The 21,064-nt window shown below is 49.5% G+C and overlaps 7 protein-coding genes across 7 annotated transcripts; all 7 read right to left on the bottom strand.

The window, feature by feature from the left end:
* Positions 1 to 4,920: 4,920 nt before the first annotated feature.
* FOBCDRAFT_102864 (uncharacterized protein) lies at positions 4,921 to 7,153 on the bottom strand (the record flags this gene model as incomplete). The annotated part of the gene is made up of 2 exons (XM_059607700.1): positions 4,921 to 5,910; positions 6,788 to 7,153. Coding segments are annotated over 2 exons (1,356 nt in total), but the record flags the coding sequence as incomplete, so codon positions are not given.
* An 820-nt stretch (positions 7,154 to 7,973) lies between these two features.
* FOBCDRAFT_241828 (uncharacterized protein) lies at positions 7,974 to 8,846 on the bottom strand (the record flags this gene model as incomplete). Its single annotated transcript, XM_059610407.1, has 2 exons — positions 7,974 to 8,039; positions 8,193 to 8,846. The coding sequence occupies 2 exons, from the start codon at positions 8,844 to 8,846 to the stop codon at positions 7,974 to 7,976; spliced, it is 720 nt and encodes a 239-aa protein (XP_059467556.1).
* A 1,689-nt stretch (positions 8,847 to 10,535) lies between these two features.
* On the bottom strand, positions 10,536 to 11,832 carry FOBCDRAFT_276858 (peptidase S8/S53 domain-containing protein; the record flags this gene model as incomplete). The annotated part of the gene is made up of 2 exons (XM_059611529.1): positions 10,536 to 11,480; positions 11,536 to 11,832. 2 exons carry the CDS (start codon positions 11,830 to 11,832, stop codon positions 10,536 to 10,538), a joined length of 1,242 nt encoding a protein of 413 aa, XP_059467555.1.
* Positions 11,833 to 13,458: 1,626 nt separating this feature from the next.
* Positions 13,459 to 15,381, bottom strand: FOBCDRAFT_241826 (putative ATP-binding cassette transporter; the record flags this gene model as incomplete). The annotated part of the gene is made up of 5 exons (XM_059610406.1): positions 13,459 to 13,891; positions 13,940 to 14,169; positions 14,219 to 14,253; positions 14,296 to 14,452; positions 14,506 to 15,381. The coding sequence occupies 5 exons, from the start codon at positions 15,379 to 15,381 to the stop codon at positions 13,459 to 13,461; spliced, it is 1,731 nt and encodes a 576-aa protein (XP_059467554.1).
* Positions 15,382 to 16,158: 777 nt separating this feature from the next.
* On the bottom strand, positions 16,159 to 18,795 carry FOBCDRAFT_140108 (uncharacterized protein; the record flags this gene model as incomplete). Its single annotated transcript, XM_059608076.1, has 2 exons — positions 16,159 to 17,098; positions 17,330 to 18,795. Coding segments are annotated over 2 exons (2,406 nt in total), but the record flags the coding sequence as incomplete, so codon positions are not given.
* Positions 18,796 to 18,811: 16 nt separating this feature from the next.
* FOBCDRAFT_241825 (uncharacterized protein) lies at positions 18,812 to 20,316 on the bottom strand (the record flags this gene model as incomplete). Its single annotated transcript, XM_059610405.1, has 3 exons — positions 18,812 to 18,896; positions 19,193 to 19,565; positions 19,677 to 20,316. 3 exons carry the CDS (start codon positions 20,314 to 20,316, stop codon positions 18,812 to 18,814), a joined length of 1,098 nt encoding a protein of 365 aa, XP_059467552.1.
* Positions 20,317 to 20,640: 324 nt separating this feature from the next.
* On the bottom strand, positions 20,641 to 20,961 carry FOBCDRAFT_105964 (uncharacterized protein; the record flags this gene model as incomplete). The annotated part of the gene is made up of 1 exon (XM_059607707.1): positions 20,641 to 20,961. A coding segment is annotated over one exon (321 nt), but the record flags the coding sequence as incomplete, so codon positions are not given.
* Between the last annotated feature and the right edge of the window lie 103 nt (positions 20,962 to 21,064).

The following is a 21,064-nucleotide window of genomic DNA, read 5'->3' as shown; positions in this document are numbered from 1 at the left end:
CCAATTCTCTGCTTGCCGACCGTGACGCATCACCTGTTGGCAAGCGTTGGGCTCATAACTTCGTCAAGCGACAACCAGAGCTAAAGACGCGTTTATTTCGGAGATATGACTATCAGAGAGCTAAATGCGAAGATCCGACTATTATTCGTGGCTGGTTTAGGCTTGTACAGAACACAATCGCGAAGTATGGTATCCGATCAGATGATATCTGGAACTTTGATGAGACTGGTTTTATGATGGGCCTTATAATGGCCGGAATGGCAGTTACAGGCTCGGAAAGGCAAGGAAGACCAAAATCAGTGCAGCCTGGAAATCGGGAATGGATTACAGTAATCCAGGCGATTAATGCAGAAGGTCAATCGATCGCGCCATTCATCATTGGTGCTGGCCAATATCACCTTGCCAACTGGTACCGAGAAAGCAACCTCCCGGCCGACTGGGTTATTGCAACGAGCCAAAATGGTTGGACAAATAATGAGCTGGGTCTTGAGTGGCTAAAGCACTTTGATCGGTCTACAAGTAACCGATCAGTTGGTGCCTATCGTCTTCTGATCCTCGATGGCCACGAAAGCCACCACTCTGCTGACTTTGAGAGATACTGCCAGGATAATAAGATTATCACGCTTTGTATGCCACCTCATGCATCTCACCTACTTCAGCCTCTTGATGTTGGGTGCTTTGCAGTGCTGAAACGGGCTTATGGTCGACAAATAGAGCATCTGATTAGATGCTCTATAACCCACATTTCTAAGACCGAGTTCTTCCCAGCCTTTTATGCCGCCTTTAAAGCTACTTTCACAGAAAGCAATATCCGAGGGGGTTTTAGAGGAGCTGGACTTGCTCCTCTTGACCCAGAAGCCGTGATCTCAAAGCTTGATGTGCAGCTACGAACCCCAACGCCTCCTGGGGAGGTCAGCCAACCATTAACCCCATGGGTTTCAAAGACCCCAAAGACAGCAATTGAGGCTCAATCTCAGTCTGAATACCTCGAAAAACGAATCAGAAGACATAAAGGCGGCTCCCCAGAGTCAATAATAGAAGCTTTAAAGTCAAATACTAAAGCAACAAGGGCAATTATGCATGAGGTTGTCTTATTGAGGAATGAGGTCCGAAATCTTCGAGATGCAAATGAGATACTAAGCCGGCGCCGGAGGGCAAAAAGGACTAGACTACAGAAAGGAGGGGCAATGACTGTACAGGATGCATCGCAAGTAATTGATCAGATGGATGTTGATCCGCAGATAGTGGCCGAATCATCGAGAAGTGGTGGTCGAGGAAGGTCAGAGCGACCGGGTGGTCGGCGTTGTGGTGTATGCGGCAAGGCCGGGCATAATGCAAGGACGTGTCAGGTAGTGATTGAGACCTCTGGGGAAGAGTATGGTAAGTAGTTTTAATTGATCAGATGGTTTATTATGTTTTTAAATGGATTTAAAGTTTAGAGGCTGGAATTTTTGATCAGCATACTTGGATGATCAGCATGCTTATCAACCACGTTAACCTTTTTATTACTATATTTATATTAATATACTTTCTGTCCTAACCTTTTTCTTTTCTAGCAATATACTGTACAATCTCATCCCAAACCGCAAGCCCATTCGTCATCGATAACCCATACATCGGCCTCATCCGCTTAATCCACTCGCGGTACGCCTGCTCATCTGTACAATCTACCCCAAATCTATCACGAACTAGCCCCCGAACTGTTTCACTAACCTTAACCATCATCACCACCGGTAATATCCTATTGCGGTAGCCACACTTACCCTGCACTCGTCCCACGCTGCACCAGTCATACGGCAGACCGCACTCCCAGCAGCACTCGTAGTCTGCAAACCGTAGACTTGCCTGCCATCGATCAAAATCCTTCTGCTTCAGCAGCTTGCAGTCCTTCCGCTCATGCTCCATCCTCCGTATATCCTCCTCCTTTGCCCCGTGTATATGCCACTTGACAAAGCATACCGAGCATCCCACCTCCCGCACCCGATCTAGCCAGCTATATAGCCTTGTCATCCGCCGGCTCTCCTCCTGCACGCTCTCCTTCAGTCGGTTAACCACCAGAACCTTTCCTTCTTGCCTATATTCTCCGCCATCCGCCTCATCAGTTTCCCCTAAGCACCGATCACAGTATTCTGCTCGCATATCGCTACAACAAAGCTCAATCCCATCAAAAAATCGCCCAAGCACTAAGCGCCGACAGCCCTCATCCTTCATAAACAATTCAACTCCCTCACGGTTCATGTGATCGATATCACTGCCGAACTCGTTTGCCCAGCCCGCCCTTCCGTCTGTCACAATCACCGAGTCTACAACCTCACCTCTCTGTCGACCGCCTCTGCCTGTCTGCTGAACAAAGTCGACTAGTTTAAACGGCGGGCCCGCATGAATTACACCGACGATGCCCTTGATGTCGACGCCGGTCCCCAGTCCAGTCGTCGCTGCAATCCACTTCTGACCGTCCCGCCCATCGACCCAGTCTTGCAGCGCAGCAGCTCGTGCTTCCCGCGTTAGCTTGCTGTGATACGCTTTGCAGCCAACCGTTGCAGCTATTGCCTCACACTGCTTGATAGAGCGGCAGTATATCACTCCGCGTTGTGCTGTCCCCATTCGCCCCTCGATCGCCTTCATCGCAGCTACCACTCCGTCCTCTATTGCCGTCTTTCCCGGCTTTACCTGCTTCACTCGGTACCGAATATTCACCCTCATCCTCGGAGCTCGGATGATTGTCGCGTCCTGTGCCAGCATTCGCTCCCGGAACCAATCCTCCATCAACACCGGCAGCGTCGCAGTAAGCATTACCAGCGGGCACCCAAACCGGTGCAGCCCCGTTAGCAGCCCCAGCCGCTCTCGGTAGCTGACGTCCATGATAGCGGTGTGACACTCGTCAAAAAAGACCCTTTCTAGTAACCCTCGACCCCGAATGCTCTTGACGTATGCGGTAAATCCTTCGCTCACGGCCACATCGGCACTGACCACTACCAACCGCGCGTCCCGCTGCCGTTCCTCCCTCTCTTGATCGATATCGCTTCTCCATTCCATGCAATCGATGCCGAGTTCGCGTGCTCTTAAAACTAAGGCCTGCACAAGAGATACAAACGGGACAACCACAATACTGACCGGTCCTCCACCCGTGCCTCGTTCGTCTTCCATAAAAGCCGGCAGCATAAATAAGATGCTTTTGCCACCGCCTGTCCCCAGCACCACGATAAGCAACTCGCTCCGGATACCGTTGTTCTCCAGTCGCATGATCCGGTACATGCCATCGCGCTGCTGCGGCGTCTTCCATCCTGCGTCTTCGCCTAGCATACGCTTCAGCCCAGCATCTATCTCTGCATCCTCATAGCGGGGGGCCATGTCGCTATCTAGCGGGAGTCTCGGTGAAGTTGCCTGCTGATAGCGGTACTGTGTTAGTCACAAGCTTACTCTTACGCCCTACCCTATAGCGCCTCCCCTTCCCCCCCTTCTGTCCCAGCACCAATCGTAATCTGTCTCAATTCCGGACGCATTATATACAAAATAGTAGAGTAATACTATTATACGTACCTCTCGGTCTATAGTAAGCTGTTGCCTCTTCGCTGCTGCTCTGTCGACGACCGGCATACTATCATCATTGTGAGCCCGGCGTTTTCTGTCACCGAAATCACCATCAGTTCGGGCCAGAAATTGATGCCACAGACGGCTGATCTCCCGGAAATTTGACAACATCTCCGGCTGTAGCTGACTCGGGAATTGAAGATTGACAGCATAGTGATTCCGTGCGATTCGACTTCCGTGTGTCGCTTGAATATCCCATACATACTCAACTTTCGGTTGTCGGTGTGCTTCTCCCGTTAACGGATCAGCCGCCTCGTCATCGCTATCTGCCACGGCGGCTTCCAGTTCGACTTGCTGAACGATTAATCCCTTGATTCGACGACCCATCTCGATAGCTACATGCCGGTAGCTTGAAACAGTTAGCTGAACCCCAATCTGTGCACCTGTGACGAGCGCGAGTTGCTTGCTCAGCTTTGCCGTGTCCCAAAGCCCCTTCTCGGCCGACTTCCATAGCCACGGGTTAATCGCTTCAGACGGGCCTCGAATGCCAGAGAGCCGATGCAGCACCTTCTCAAACGGCAGCAGCCATGCGATATATGCCACCATCATCAAGCTCGGGCCCTCGGGCAAGAAACGTGCTACCTTTCGGCCTTGCTTGCCATTCAAGCCCTTGCTCTTGTCCCGGTCTGTGATGAGCACCACCTGCCCGTCAAAGACGAGCACGTTCTTCGGCAGCTGTTCGGTGTCGCAGTGCTTCAGCGTTGACACCTCCGGACCTCGCCCGGGCTGTCCCCCCCACACATGCACAACCGGGAACATGCTTGACCGGAACTGCCGCAGCCAACCAAGATACTCCTCTATCGCCCGTCTCCGGCACTCGACCCGACTACCGCCGTTCCCTGCATCGACGATCTTCCACAGCGTCGCGCCTACCAGCCTTGTCAACTTCTCGGCACCCGGCTTCAGCCATGCATTCTTCCGGTTCGTCGCGAATGACCGCCCTGGGCCCTCGAACACCAAGCTATCGGCGATGTCCCGTAGCCTTATCGTCTCGCGGATCTGACTCCATTGTCCGCCCGTAAGTTTGTCGAGCCAGCCCGTAAGTTTGTCGAGCCAGCCCTCGGCTTCCCGCACGAGCGCCTGCGCCGTCTGCTGAAAGCTGTCCACGGTGATCTTATCGCCCAGATAGTTGAGAGTCGTGCCATCACTGTCCCATAGCACCCTCGCTTGCCCACCTTCCTGATTGCGGTAGCCCCGTCCGTACGTCATCCACTGAATAATAGCGCTGAACGGTGTGTATGAGCCGGTTGCGAGCCAATCGCGATGACCCTTCTGGAACCGATCGATAGCCGCAAAACTCGTGTCGCAAGTCGAGTCCTCGGAGTCATACGGGTCATCCTTAAAGAAGTGCTCTAGCATTAGAATCCGCCCGCACCATAAGAAGCCGGCGAGAAACCGGGTATGTGTGTGGGACGGCACCCACGTGCCATCCTCCTTGATACCCAGTATGGCCGTAAAGTGGAGCAGCGGGTTGTGATACTGCTTCCTCCCAAGCTTCTGCTTAATTGACTTGATGCAGAAGTTAAAGACGGCCTCGTCAAGTGCCTTCTTATCGGGGTCTTCTTCTTCTCCCTCTTCTCTATCTCCTTCTCTGCTGTCCTTCATGACCTGCTGCTGCCCCTGCTTGTTCTTCTTGTCAGCAACAGTATCAAGTCGCTGGATGATATCGGCCAGAGAATTCCACTGCTCTTCCGTAAATCGGATACCGTGCTCTGTCTTAGCTCCGTCGCGCCCAAGCGGCTGGATCCGGACACAATAGCACAAGTACCGCTGCCAGCACGCACTGTACCTATCCATCGTATCTGACTTCTGCTTTCGGCCGAACGGGGTCGATACTGGCTTAGTCGGGTCAATGCTGCCGAGCCACTCGAGCGTTTCGTCCGGCACCTTATCCAGCCTCTCCATGCAACGGCCAAGCTCGCGCCGGAAGCTCTCGGTCAACTCACGTAGCCTCTGGTTCGCTTCACGGCGCTCGCGGGGCCACATCCGCTGCTCAACTGCGGCAGAAGCCGGTGATAGTCCTGCCTGGTACAGCATCGGTTTGTCCTTCTGCTGCAAGTGCGCCGACCATTTCATAAACTGCACCCATCTCGACTCAGTGTCAACTCCGCCCGGTGCCTCTACCTGACGTTGCCGTTCCACCTCCGCCTCCTTCAGATCCTTCTCGCACGCCCGGACGGTCTGTAGCAGTACAGTGTCACCGTCAGTGTCACCATCACCGCCACCATCTCCCTCCTCGGCCGTACTGCTGCTATTGTCGCCGCCGCGGTCGGCCCATACTGCGGCCGGATTGACGATCCAGTACCTTGCGTGCGGAGCCTTGCGCAGCGACTGAAGCATCACCGTCGCCCGGCCGTTCCTCCGCCCCCTGCCGCTGACCCGCAGCCCGTGGTGCCTCGCGCGGGTCTCGTGCGTGGCGAGATTCCGACTGTTGCGGGTTAGAAATCGACAGCTCTCGCAGCTGAGTCCCTTGTATGTCTTTAGTCCGGGGATGGGCGGGCTTCCATCTGGTGGCAGCTCTATGTTCTCATCTGTCGGGTCTTTTAGTGCCTGGGGGCGCCATCCTGACGACGAGAACGATTCGGCAAACGCGATGACTTCTTGCAGCGGCTGTCCGATAGTCTTATGGCAATTGCGATAGTGACGCTCTACCTGAGCCGGTTCGGGCTTGATAGCTGCCTCGCAAAGTAGACAAACTAACATCTTCAGCTGCTCGCACAGCTGGATCATGTGGTCTGCTGTACTGTCAATCATGGTGCACTTGGTTAGTCCCCTGCTTTGCCGCTGATGTTTGCTGGTCTGTGAACAGACTGGTTATACTCTTTTGCTATTTAATAAAGCTGGTGTACCTTTTGTTTATATAAATACAAACTTGCTTTTTGCTATTGCTGTAGTAATATGTAATTAAACTCTATTCTAAATTATCTACTTTTACCTGTAGGGCCACGCAATTACTTCTTAGCATTTTTATAAATGCATTGATTTCCTGTTTACTTGGGGTTATCTCTCACTCTCTGCTGTCATTGGCATTCAGGGTTAATTCCCTGCTGACTGTGAAAAGTCCATTGCCCCAATCATCGCCGTTGTCCTGGCGGAACGTTGTCCTGGCGGAATGGTCCGTGCACTACCCCGGATCTCCATACAATCTCGCTAACCCCAAGTGTCGTTCTGCCAGAACGACGCCCGGACTGGAGACCAGGTACCGGCAGCTCTTGCAGCTGAAACCTGCGTATGTCTCCAGCCCTGGGATCGGTGGTCCCCCATCGGCCGGCAGCTCTATGTCCTTGTCGGTCGGGTCTCGAAGCGCCAGTGGCTGCGAGCCTGACGGGGAGAAAGAGGCGGCGAATGCGATGACCTCCCGCAGTTGCCTCCCGGCTGTCTTGTGGCGGTTGCGGTAGTGATGCTCGACCTGATCTATACCGGGCTTGATAGCCACTGGGCAGAGGAGGCAGATGAGAACATCGAGCTCTTTGCATAGTTGGATGACCTGGCCTCCTCCTGCCTCGGTATTATCATCATTATGGTGATTATAATTGCTATTGGGATTGGGGACTAGCGGCATTGATTGATCGATTGACTGATAGATTGAGGGACATAGATAAATAAATCAATAGCTAGATAGATAAATAGATAAATAAACAAACGAATTGTTGTTAATAGTGTGAACTCTAATTCTAACCTGTTTGCTTTTTGTCGTTGCTAGCGGTGATGTTAATCCTGGTTGTTTCATTTTTAACCTGATGATCTGGGGGTTAAGTTGACCTTGGGGTTAAGCTTGGGGTTAGCTCTCGGCTGGGCCCTTTTGGCTGGTGGTCTGCCGTGAACTGCGGTTAGCGGTGAATGGCCCGAGCACCCAGCTCTTTGGACGAATCAGCTTACATCAGAGTTAACCCCAACCCCACCCGCCATTGTGGTTCACGGCGAAACGCACCCGGACTGGCGACCAGGTCAGGAAGCAGCTAGTGAGAAAAGGCGGAAATATCAGTCTCTTGGAGCCTTTTTCCACCCTCTTATCTTCTCAGCAGGCGGCCTTATGGATCAGGAGACCTCACAGACCTACAAGAAGCTCCAAGAGCTCTTAGGTCCCTTTGCAGCCTCACAGCTAGACTCAACTATTGGCCTTACCTTAACTAAGACTAGGGCTATCTCAGCTGCCTCTATAGCTCGAGATCTACCTAGGAGAACACACTCCTAGATACTAACCTATCTTTCTTCCTAACCTATCTCTTTTCCCTATTTCTCTCTTTCCTATTTCTCCTTTACCTCTATCTCTTTTTTACCTCTATCTCTTTCTAATCTTTATATCTTTCTTATCTCTATCTCTTTCTTATCCCTATCTCTTTCTTATTTTTATCTCTTTCCTATCTCTATTTCTTTCTTATTTATATCTTACTTATACTCTTATCTAACCTTCTTATATATATATCTCTTTTACCTCTTTTATCTCTCTATCTTTATTTCTTATTATCTTTCTTATTTCTTTCTTATCTCCTTTATATATCTCTCTTTTATACTCTCTACAAATCCTTATATAAATAGCACCTGAGCAAGATAGCTTTCCATAGCCTAATATAACCCTATCCTAACCCTAGGTCCTTCACCTCTATAACAGAGGCATTGTGGATGATTTTTGCCTTCATATTGATGAGCTCCTTCTCAGCGGCCCTGCCCACAGAAGGCAACAGGCCTGGGAGGGGCCAATCATTTCTGACGATAAAGGTAATACTTTTCTTGTCGCCGTACGCATGTGCTAACTCTCCGGCAGTCTCGACACCGGTGACGCCATCCCCTGCAACCACTATCGATTTCGCAGCCTTGATCTTATTTTGGAGGTCATGAAGTGCTGCCTTGGTTGCCTCTGTAGAGCCAATGTGTTTCAAGGGCAAGTTCGTGGAGAGAGATGAGCCGGTCGCGAGGATCAGCTGCTCATATGGGATAGTCCGCTCGTCGCCATCAATATTGACGGTGACTATACTCTGATCAATATCAACTGTCTTTGCCTCGCCAAAGACCAACTCGAGCTGAGACGATGGGTACTTGACGAACCCCTCCTCGATTGGGCGGAATAGCTTGTCCTCAGGGACCTCATCTGGCACCACGGCCCGGACCGCGGCTAAGTTCCAATAGAGATGAGTAGACGCCGAAATGAGTATGAGTTTGGCATCTTTGACTTTAGAGATGGTGTCCTTAAGTAGTTTGTGGGCCAGCGGCAGACCAGCAAATCCGGCGCCGAGGATAACTACGTTTTTGACCATAATGGCAAAAGGGCGCCTGGTCGAAAGCAGAGCTAAGTGCGGCGAGATTCGGAAAATAATAATAATAAAGATTTAATAGTAATTAATACTAAAACCTCAAAGTAAAAACTTCTTGGTCGATGTTCGAGCGACGAGCTGTCTTTTTAGCTGATATCGTTCCTACAGCCAACATGTTATGGTTCCATTGGCTCAATAGAGGCTAATCCAAAGCCGGCTGCCGCGCGTGAAAGGCATAGCCCCCCTTGTCCGCAATTGAAGTTGTATTTTGAACTGGGGGCGTGGGGGTCGTTGGAATAGGGGCAGGGGTGGATGAAAGTAAGCCGCACCTTCCCCATCCAAAAGTACACACGAATTTTTACGGCGCCATTAATCGACTCACGTGAGGCACCAGGTATCCATTTAGCGCGTTCTTGCTCTGTAATTTCCGCCAGCTCCACGCGCTCCCGATCGAACATTTGTTTAGTGACGGCTTTTAGATTTTGACTTAATTCTCTAAAGATCACAGTGAGGCCTCTATTACTATTACTCGTGGTATTTGATACAAGACTCGATCACAAAAGCTCTCTATAATCTTCAAATAGCTCTTGACTTCTGATAATGCTTTTTAAGCTTGTAAGTAAGGAGATTGTAGCCGCGGCGAGACTTCTTTGCTCCGTATAATTATTAAGATGTTGATAGGATGAAGTTATGATGGTAAAAGTAACGAAATCGCACCGAATTAGGCTAGTCTGCTCTTGAGATACTTAAAGGTTAGCAAAAACTAAGTCTCTTCACTGTAAATCCGCTGTATCTCCCCTATAACTCCGCCCTCCCCTCCACAACTCTATTACCAATATATAATAGAAACTCCGCACAATTAAGCATAGTTAGAAGAAACATTATATCCGAGTACGCACCCCCAGCATGCATATCTCTATTTCCTATCTTAGTCTCCTCCTAACTTAGCGGATGCCAGACTCTGATTCTCTGCCCTAAATGACTTTCTTTCTCATGGCCCTCGTTGACAGTGATTAGTAAAAAAGTCAAATTATAGAAGCGCCTTTGTTGGACTGAGGTAGTTTCCTGTCTGGTTATGCAATTGGAGCGACCATGTTGTCGAGTAAGGGAGGGTTGTTTCATGCCGCTACCGACAGCTCCCGCAATTCCGCTAGTCCTCCGCTAGTCTTCCGCCAGCCCTTCGCCAGTTCGTCGCTTGTCTGCAAGTCCTACAAGCTGCTAGCTCTGCAAGTCCGCAACTTTCAGGGATAAATTACGATCTGATTGCTCCCACCTGTCGAGTTCCGCCCATGCGAACAGCATTGCAAAACTAATTTCCCAGTACCATCCAATTGTGGTTGAAATATGCTGAGCGCATGTCAGTGCCGGGGCATTCCCGGGCTGGTAGTTCTAGCGGAACTGTAGTCCTGGCGGAATGACCCGTGCGCCGGACCCCTCGGGCCAATCACGGCGCCGCGAATTTTACCCCAACCCCACCGCGCTCTGTGGTTCTGCCAGAACCACAGCGGGACTGTAGTACTAGGTGATGCCCTTTAGTGAAAGAATAATTTCTGATGCTATTAACACTGTTTAGTATAAGTCTATAAAAAAGCTAGCTCTTAAAAAGACGAACAGAATTTGAGAGATTTTATATAAAAATAAAATGAAGATTAGATTGACTTTGTTTGAAGCCTTTGTAAATCTCCCGCTTCCTTATTTGCCATTGGCGTTATAAGCAAGACGATTACTACTACCCATAGCGTCTATCACAGAATCTTTTATAGCAGCATCAAGAATACGTCTAGTAACAGCAGCATAACCCTCAATCCTCTCGTTTGAGAAAAAATATGCCGCGAGACCAGCAACATGTGGCGCGGCCATACTCGTCCCTGAAAGATACCTACTACTACTGTCGCTCAGGTGCCATGAGCTTAGGATACCAGTACCAGGCGCAAAGATGTCAACCGAAGAGCCAAAATTTGACCACGGAGTGCGCCAGTCATCAGCATCAGAAGCGCCGACAGTAATAGCAGATGGGGCAGAGGATGGTGAGTAGAATGAGGCGTCATCACCTTTATTGCCAGCTGAGACGACAATAGTAAGACCAGCATCAGTAGCAGCCTTAATAAAGCTGTTAGCAGCAGCGCTGTAGTCGCCAGTGATGGAGATGTTGATAACGCTCTTCTTGGCAAGACCTTTAGACTTGGCATGATTGACAGCCCACTGTAAACCCTGCAGTCCCATGGATGCAGTAGTCTGACCGTTTTTGTCGCACACCTTGACGGCAATGAGATTGCAATTCTTGGCCACACCGAAGGTTTTCCCGCCAATAGTGCCAGCAACATGCGTGCCATGCCCGTTCTCGTCCCTGTTAGGAGAGCCAGGGACAAAATTGGCTCCCCATACGGCGCGGCCCGAGAACTCTTTGTGGGTGGTTCGAATGCCTGTGTCAAGCACATACACATTTATGCCGGCCTTGGTGGTAGTGTCATAGTAGTATCGAGCGTCTAGGCCTCTTTTATTAGAGCGTTGCGAGATGCGCGCAAGTCCCCAAGGAGAGTTAAGCTGTTGGATGTATGCTCGTTTTCTAAGCGGACCGAAGGAAGGGGCAGCAACAGCTGTGAGGTTGAGAATAGTATCCTTTTCAATACTGGCAACCTAATTACTGGCGTTAACATCTATCTCACTGAGATAGAAGTTTAGAAGTACTAACCAGGTCAGAGTTGACGACATCCTTAAGTTCTGAGGAGGTCATCTTGGCGATATAGCCATTAAAACCATCAAGCTCAATAGTTTCAATGATACCTTCTTTTCCATTGCCTTTAGCCTTCTTGTTAATAGCTTCTTCGTGCTTCTTCCTATCCCTAGGGGTTGCACTGGACTTATATATGATGATATAGCTGTTTGGGACAACAACTTCATCATTGACCCCGATATTCTGAATAACCGCCTTGCCAAGGGCCAAACCGGCGAGTCCAGTAAAAGCGAAAAGAGCGGTAGTAAGCTTCATAGCTTTTATGGTTTGCAAGAATGAGGAAAAAAGAGGGAATATTCAAGATAAGAGCCAAATGTTCTGTGCTGAAATGCTTTACCATCCACAGAGTCCGAATCACAAGAAGGGAATTTGTGGACGCTTTATAATACCATACTCACCCTTATCATCCTAAACTTTCTCGTTAGCGTGCCTGACGTTTAAGCATACTATTCTGGCTGACTGGCACGGGCTTCCACGGATCAAAGCGCAATCTAGACTGGGAGAATCAAGGCCATTTGCTCCAAACGTACTTTAAGTTCCAGTCTACATGGCTGGAAATAAGCCACTACCATCGCTTTCACCAAGTAACTCATAGTTGAAAGGGCCAGGTCGGTCTACAAGCCACAGATAATTTAGCGCTTTGCCACTTGTTTTTCCACTCGTTTTGTGGCTATAAACTCGGTAAGCCAGAAGTTTTGAGATGACAGAGTATGAAGTGGCCAGTGGCGAAGATTGCCATCCCAAACTATGGATATGTCTAGCCATATGGTCGAAATTCCAGTCACGGCCTCAATAGCCGGAAACGGGGATCCAGTTGCCGAAACCAGATATGGTTTAAATTCCAGTTAGTCTAACCAGCCAATCACATTTTCATAGAACAGAGAGTTTGAAGCCCAAATCCTGTCCAAGTGCTTTCAAATCAAGCTCCAGAATCCAAATTAATTAGATAGGGGCAATAATAAGCTAATTTAGGGGTATTTACGCCTAGGGGCCAGATTCAGCCGTAAAGTAAACCTGGCTTGGGATCTAGACCAGGAACGAGATTTATGTAGCTCAGTTATAATCAACATAGTTACCGCCACTCCGGCTTCATCCTGTTATACAGGCTTAACTGTATATAATATAATTAAGCGTTGTAAGCCAAAACCGGGAAAAAGGCTCGTTATAGTTAACGTACGAGGTATAGTAAAAGGTTATAATGCAATATAGTACTTCAAAGCGATGCACTTTAAGGTCCTTGCTTTGCGTTTGATGAGGATTGAGTTAATAATAGTAAAACGAGCTGTAGTGCATTACTCACAATGGTAAGACTAAGCAATCAGTTAGTGAATGTAATTAGTGAAAACTTGTGGTATACATATAACGTAACCGCAGAGGTAGTAACAACCAGAAGAAGATCGCTCCAACTATAATAGCTTAACCCCAGTCTCAAATCACTCCATTGTCATAACTATACTTTTGTCTAGCTCACATTCTAATTACGTCTCATGGAGACTGTTCTTTTACAAAGAAATTTCCTGCTCGATCAACATGCACGCATCAGAGTCTGAAGCGCCTAAAATGTACTAGAGCTCACTCCAGAGACGAGTTGTATCTCAAGCAATAAGTCCCACGGGTGACACTCATTACCATTCCAATCTGTCACATCAACTGCAAGGCAGCCAAAACACCCACCAAATCGAGAGAGAAGTAGGTACGGGTACCATTGAGTTTTCAATGCTACATGCACGCCAGAAGAACCGGGTCTAAGGGCACCCCAGAGAATGGTGTCGTATCAAATAAGGGGGTGTATTAAAATGATTAGCTGAGAAAGTAAATTTATGTGTCTAACTATAGTGATTTGTAGATGATTCCAGTTTCCAATCCATGTCCTTGCGGCTCTCAGATGGGAACCACGGTCAGGTTCCTCTTCGCCTTTTTATTCTTTGGAACCCTTGCAAGCCAGTAAAACAAGAAAGCCATGCAGAGGTTGAAGATGCAAAACACCCACATGATCCCAAAGTCTCTCCATCGGTTTCCATAGCTGATACTGACAGACTTTAGGAATTGGTTGGTATCAGATACGGCGCAGTATTCGCAGTCTGTAGCCCCGAGATCAGAGAGATAGCCTCCTGCTTGGTCGATGTAGGCAGATGCGTATTCACCACGGGTTGAGCCATTGGGAGCAGTGAAGCGGACAAATTCGTTGGAGGCGCAGTACATAGGAGCATTTCCGAGTGAAGTACCCATGAAACTCTCGATAATGTACGTGAAGGGGTTGACGCGGTACATGAAGATCCAGAAGCCGGGAAGAGCATTTGGTCCTGCTAGGACACTACGAACGACTCAGTAAAAATTCGCGATCGTGGTCTTTGGAACTCACCCGCAAAATGTGAACATCATGATCAGAAGAAGATTACCAGCGCCTCCAGCGATATCAGCAGTTGGCAGACCAGCAATCAACATGTGCGCGAATGTACTAGTGTACATAAAGAAGATCCAAAGATGCAAAAACATGGTAAATCCGCGGGAGTGGACAGCATCAGTCCATTCGGCATTCTTATACAAACCGATAGGATAATAGAAACAGATATAGGCAAAGATCGACATGATCTACTTTAGGTCAGCTTCATCATTATTCCTGATGGCCAGATAGACTTACAGAATTCCAAACTAGTTCAACCAAGATGTTTGCAGCTACAAAAGCCTTCCAAGACTACGCCTTTGAAGGCCGCTCACGGGCTTCATACATGGTTCGCTGATTGGCGAAAATCGGCATGATCTGGTTAACCAGATTAGGGAACAAGCTGAGGAACATAAAGATGCCGAACATCTGGTTCGTAAGACCACGCTGCGTATTGTCGCCATTCAAGAACGATAGACCGGTAAAGAGAGACTACTTCGGTTAATGTCCATATTTGTCTATGATATATTGGGCAAAAGACATACCGAACCGAGGGACAGCAAAACCTTGGCGTAGATATATCCAGGGCTACGCCAATACTGTTCAAAGACTCGCTTGATAACTTGACGATACTGCTCGATGGGAGAAGCTGCAAACTCTGTGTAGATGGAACTATCCTGGTTAGTCGCAGCTGTATTGTTCAAGGAAGCCAGCTTGCCAAGCTCTTCCTGAACATGCTGATACTCGGGACTCTCGCGCCAAACCGCAGGCCAGTCAATATCGGTGGTTGAACCTGGTGCCGCGCCAATAACATGGAGCATATACTCAGCTGGGTTGGATCCCGCAGGAAGACTGTGCGCTCCATTTCGAGTGAAGTAGTCAACCAGAGTGCGAGAACCGTCACCAATATCACCGAAATATATCGTCTTTCCCTTGGAGAGGAGCAAAAGACGATCAAATCTCTGGAATAACATAGCAGAGGGCTGGTGGATAGTGCAAAGGATTGCTTGACCGTTTTGAGTCAGCTTTTCCATCAGGTTGCAGATAGACCACGACGTCTGACTATCCAATCCCGAAGTTGGCTCGTCGAAGAACAAAAGAAGTTGAGGGCGCGCAGCGAGTTCCACACCGATCGTTAAGCGTTTGCGCTGTTCAACATTGAGACCTTCTCCCGGGATGCCAATAACCGCATCAGCATAGTCCTCCATGCTCAACAGACCGATGACAGTGTCCACGTATGCAATCTTTTCCTCCCGACTGTACCGCGGTGGTTGACGAAGAAGAGCACTGAAGGTTAGAGCTTCGCGGACGGTCGATGTTGGAAGATGAAGATCTTGTTGCTGGACATAACCGGTCTTGCGCTGGAAGGATTCATCTCTGAACTTTCCGTTAACAAGCATGTCGCCTGTGACTACACCCATGGTAACACGGCTTGCGAGAACGTCAAGTAAGGTAGTTTTACCAGCTCCAGAGGAACCCTAAGAGAATGATTAGTCGTAACTCAGCAAGATCCAGGATGTAGAACTTACCATCAATGCCGTCAGAGTACCTGGTTTAACCTAACCATCGACTTCATCGAGGATACGTCGTGGTTCTCCCTTGATTTTAATGTCATAGCAAACCTTGCCCCAGTGGAAAACCGCCGTTTGTTTCTCAACTTCAGCTCCTGAAGTATTGCCCTCATAAGTTTGGCGATCGCTTGTAGTGCTAGGCCCGCTCTCGATGTCGTTGGGGGTCCTCTTGATGTACTTGAGTGCCTTGCGAAGGTAAACTAACACCTCACCCTTTGACCTCTCAGAAGCCACGTATTCAGTAGCCACAAGATGCAGAATAAGATAAAGGACAGCGAATGCGATCATCACTCCCCAGTTACGCCATCGATGAGCCGTCTCATAACCATAGGTAACATTCAGATACGCGCTACCGCTGACAAAATCTTGTCCAGGCACTGCACCCTGTGGGACCTCTGCTTCCTCTTGAGTTTGGCCCTGCTGTATCTTTTGCTTGATAGCTTTGGCTCGTTGATCCACGGCGTATTTGATGATACAGAGACGAGAGATGGCCATGATGGCAGAAAGCTTTGGCGTGAAACCTGCATACCCCTCCCACGTACCATCTGCCCGCACACTGAGAACAGTCAAGAAGCTGACAAGAACGCTGTCATACTCCGTATCCTTGGTGAAATGGTCAAGAACAGAGATGTATAGCTCGAGAACGGCAGTTTCTAGTAGATCAAGAAGTCTGACAATCTCGGGCGCTTCTGGATCACCCCCGTTTTCTCTCCAAGCGTCGATTAAGTCGTCTGCATATTCCATCACGGTATCGTAAGCGCTCTGTTGCCGTATGCTGAGTTTAAACGGTGGCCGATCGGCCTTGTCATCGAAGTGCATGCATCGAACGATGTAAGCGAGTAACTGCTTGACCACAAGTGCATACCTCCTCTGCGTTTCGGGCTTGAACCGAAAATGGAATGGCTTTATCCTCTCTTTCATCAGTTCTTTGCGATTGACCTCGAATAGAGCGTTCCAAGATACAACATTGGGAGTGACCACGGCCTTGGCATGGTTAAACAGCCGATCAAATGCAATGTGTATGGATCGCAGTTGAGCATCGTCTGACTTGTCTGGTTCGTTTGGATCCACTTCATATTCCATAGTGATCAGGTCCCTTAAGAAGTCCTTCTTCCCACTAAAGTCCTTCAAGTGGAGAGCAGAGCCGAGCCGACGAAGCCACGGGTTCGGTGCAGTAACGTCATTCTCCGCATCGATGCGCTCTGCTTCTCGACTTCGAATATCTTTACCCTTGCTCTGGAATGCATCAATGGCCCTCTGGAGTGCGGCTTGTGACTCGTTATCTTGAGCCCTTGATTGTTCGAGATTTAGTCCCCTTGCCACCTCAAATAGCTCGCTTCCCGGCCCACTAAAGAATAATTCTTGATAACGGACTCCTGTTCTCCACGGATTGTTGCTCCTTTCTTCATCTGTCATGGCAGCTGAGCGACGTCCACCTCTGAGTTCCATGTCCCAATTATGCTTGACCCTGAGATGTTCTCGAATCCGCCTCAACTCTGTGCCCACATATCGGCAATCGGACTGAGACGACGTGCTTCGCTCTGGGATAAACTCAGAACGAAATAGACTGTAAAAGAATAGGTAAAGCAGCAGTTTTACCGAACTCCTAATAGACGAGCCTAGAATACTAAAGAAGGATTTTTCTGAGACCCTTAATGCACTCTAGTTACGTAGAACCCTTTATACTTATATCTGGCTTATTATCAACCGATTTCAAGCTCTTTAATGCCCCCCCCCCCCCCCTTGCTATTCACTTCCCCTTCTTGATACTTTCGCCTCAGCACGGCTAACCTCAAACCATGAACTTTTTTGACCGCCTCTAAACATGCGCTGATAGGTAACATCATTTCTCCACAGGTGTGATTGTTGGTCTAGCCTGCTTAAGTCTACTGGGTTACCCCTCTCCAGAACATCACTATGTTCTTGCCGGTAGTGCTCTCGTATCCGGCGAAGATCTCGTCCAATGTAACGACAGGAATTGCAGCCTAGCCCATTATGCAGCGGCGGCTCGAGATACGGTACTGGCTCTGCCTCCGGAGGTGGAAACTTCCAGTGCTGTAAGTCATCTGTATCCTTGAGTATGTTCGGTATCTCCAGGATCTGGTTACTAATGTTCCGACGTTCTTTAAGTGTAAGATGCTGACGGTGCAGGGGATCGACAAGATGTGCCTTTACCTGTCTAGCCAGGATAGCTGTCTTGCAATCCAGGCATATAACTAGGTTTAATTCGACGACATGGACGAACGGCCCGATTCTGAGCGGTGCATCGTCGCTTATGGGCTCGGCTGCCTTATCATCTCCCTCAGGTGACGGTCTGGACATATAGTCACAGGTAAACGAGTTGACGTCTTCTTCGATTCCAATAACCAGTGATTCTTCGCTACTAGGCTGTGCTATTGCTTCAGTCGACATAGTACCGCGCACAGACGACAAATCAGGTATCAATCGCAGTCGCTTGTTATTCGAGGGCGATTCCTCTAAATCTGATATGAAAGGCCGCTTTTGAGATGGTGTAAGGCTATGATGAGTGCTTGCGTAGTTCAACTGGGCGCGATCGGCCTCAACGGGGATGGACCTGGGTTCACCACTTTTATCACATCCCCATAAGAAGTTTTGCCAGCTTGCCGATACTCGTTCATAAGCTCGGAGCAGCGCCGGTTGAAGATGATCTGGATAGGCGCCGTCGAGACCGTAGGTTGTATGCCGCTGCATAGGCCTGTGTCCGCTCTGCCATGCATAAGCCACTTCATGCCCCGCCGTCCCGGCCGTATCACCAAATCTATTGAAGCGTGCAGCAGCGGCATGAACATGGCGTTCCGTGATAGCAATTGAGATTTGACGGTACATCTGGACCCCGATGCCGGGTGGAATACCAGTGGCAGCACTACAATGCCGCCGAAGTTCCTTGGTGAATGTTGAGGCGGTCCAGGGTGTTGTTGATTTTTGCCGTAATTGAGAGAGCGGCGAGAAGAGAAGCGCGTTGGTATGCTCAATATCAAAACATTTAAGCAAGATTGTTATGGCGACTGGCCGGATGTAGACGAGGTACTGGAATATGAGCCGGGAGACAGGTTTGGAGAAGAAGCGTACGACGTAAAACTCGTTGTTGGTTGCCAGTCGAGCCTTGTGGTGTCTAATGATGGAGCACATCTTTCCATCCCATAAGCCAATACCTCGCTCTCTTGAAGCAGTATTGAAACACTCAAGCGTCAACAGCTCCGTAATCCGTGCGCACTGGCCGCCGTCAAAGTTACAAAGCACCATTAGTTCCTTCAAGTGATCATCGTGGGCTTCCAAATATGCGCGAGCGGCTTTGGCATCCCAGGTACTCTGGTTTTGACCCTGTTCTTGGAGCAGACCGTCGACTGGGGATATGCATGCTCTCAGTAGTAACTCGGGGTAGGCATCTGTTAGCTGATTGACGGGATCGGATACGAAGGAGTAGCCCGGTGTTGTCGTTGATAGATTATCTCGAATCAGCGACAAATCGAGGTGAGTAGGCTCCCAATCATACATCAAACGGGAACACGATGCTGTGACTGAGCGCAGCACTTTACAAGCCAGGCCACGAAAGTCCACCATCGAAAGTCGTTGGTTGCCATTCCAGGACAGTACCTCGCCGTCATCGCTCCAATGGAATCGGAAAGTGGACCCTTGAGACCGCCGAAGAGCGTTGCCGTAAGACAAGAGACTCAAGAATTCGCCCATGGGCGATAACGTGCCATCACACATGTACTCGCGCCGGGCCGCATTGAGCCTTCGCAGCAGCCCGTGACGCGGTGGGCGTGCAATACCACCGTAGATACGTGAGAAATGAGGCAGCACGGCTTCGAGAAAGACCAACCGAGAACAGTATATAAGTCTCGCTAGGACAGGGGTGAACCGGTGAGGCTGGAGGTATTCGTTGCCGTTAGGGGTTGACAGCCCGCGTACAGCACTGAAGTACACTAGCATCGTCGAGCTCGCGAGCCCACCTTCAACGTCCTCGGCGATAGCAAAGTAACAAAAGCGCAGTAAGACGTCGGCCGCGGGGTCTTGGGAGAGTTACTCCTGGTTGTCCAAAGACCAAGCGGAAGTCGACTCGGCGTCAGAGAGATCATCTGCTTCTATAGCCACACTACTCTGGCTGTCATATTCCGATGTACCGTGTCCATCACTCTCCTCACATTCACTTTCGTCCTCGCCTTCATCCTCTTCATCACCATAATCATCATCATCATTCTCCTCTTCTTCACCCCCATCATCTCCACTCTCATGATCATTCATACTCTGCCCTCCATCCTGGTTATCTGTACGGTCCATATCAGCAGGCTCCTCAGACTGCCAGACACCATCCACCCAGAGCTCACGAAGAGCTCTAAACTGATGTCTGTTCAACCCTCGCCCTGTAATTGCCCGCATAGTTGTCGGTAATAGTCGGGACAGTCGAAGCCAGAAGCAGATAAAGCGCTTTAGTTCCTTCCGGTAGACCTTCTCAGAAGACGGCTTTGCCACCAGCTCGAAGGGCGCTTTGTAGGGGCGGTCTGGGAACCTGGAACGAAGCCATCTTCTCAGGCATACATCGGTCCTCAGAACGGTCTCGCCGCATTGGTCGAGGAGGCGATCAAGCGCTACCATCATCGATGCCAATTTTCGTTCGTCTCGCGCCAGGCTATAGATTACTTCTTCTCCCTGGATACCCAGGGGCATAGGCTGGTTGGTCCTACAATTAGGTAACTCCGTAAGCGCAACAAGGATATCACGACGTGTATCTTGGAACATCGTTTCCCAGCCAGTACGCCGCATCCAATTCGTCTGTAAGGCGATAGATACCGGTGCTGCACTGTTATATCGTCTCGTACGGCCTCCTTCTACACCCCCTAATCTTGCACACTCATCAGCAAAGAGCTTTTGGGCCAGGAGCCTAACGGCGTCTGGACAAGCTTGTAGGAGAGTACTACAAGATAGAGAGCCACGGCTAGGGTTATTGTCGGCGATAATCCATGACCTTCGGATATCATTCGCCGACCAGCTCTGAAATGACAAGCCTTGCTGGATGTGATCACTCAGCCAGTGTCGCGTCTGTTGTCGAGCTGCGAGCTTGATGTCTTTGCTGTGCTTTAACTTCACATGGGCTAGTAAGACCTTTTCGCTGATAGAGCGAAGACCACAATGTTTACAGGCCGAACCCCTATATACCGTAAGGTTTGGGTGTGGCGGCGAGCCGTTTGGTCGCAGTGGAAGTGTCTCTGGGTTTGGAAGATTGAGAGAATAGATCAGTGGCTTCAAACCACGGCGGGCAGACTTAGGTATATGATGCTTGTCGCCTGGGTGACGCGGCGCGCGTGTAGGGTTAATGGCGAAGCCGCATTCGACGCAAATTATTGCTGGCTCTGGCGAATTGTAGTACAAGCCGAGACTCTCGAGCTTTTGGAGCTGACTCGGCCGCAATGTGATAATAGCATCAGTGTACGTCGCGAGACCTGTCATATTGATAAAGTTGAGAAGGCAGCAAGAGGATCGGATACCCTCTATGAAGCCACATTTAGCCAAG

The sequence above is a fragment of the Fusarium oxysporum genome, chromosome VII, assembly GCF_013085055.1.
Source record: "Fusarium oxysporum Fo47 chromosome VII, complete sequence".
Lineage (NCBI taxonomy): Eukaryota > Fungi > Ascomycota > Sordariomycetes > Hypocreales > Nectriaceae > Fusarium > Fusarium oxysporum.
The sequence above is the reverse complement of the archived record's forward strand: the minus strand, read 5'-3'. Positions and strand labels throughout refer to the sequence as shown.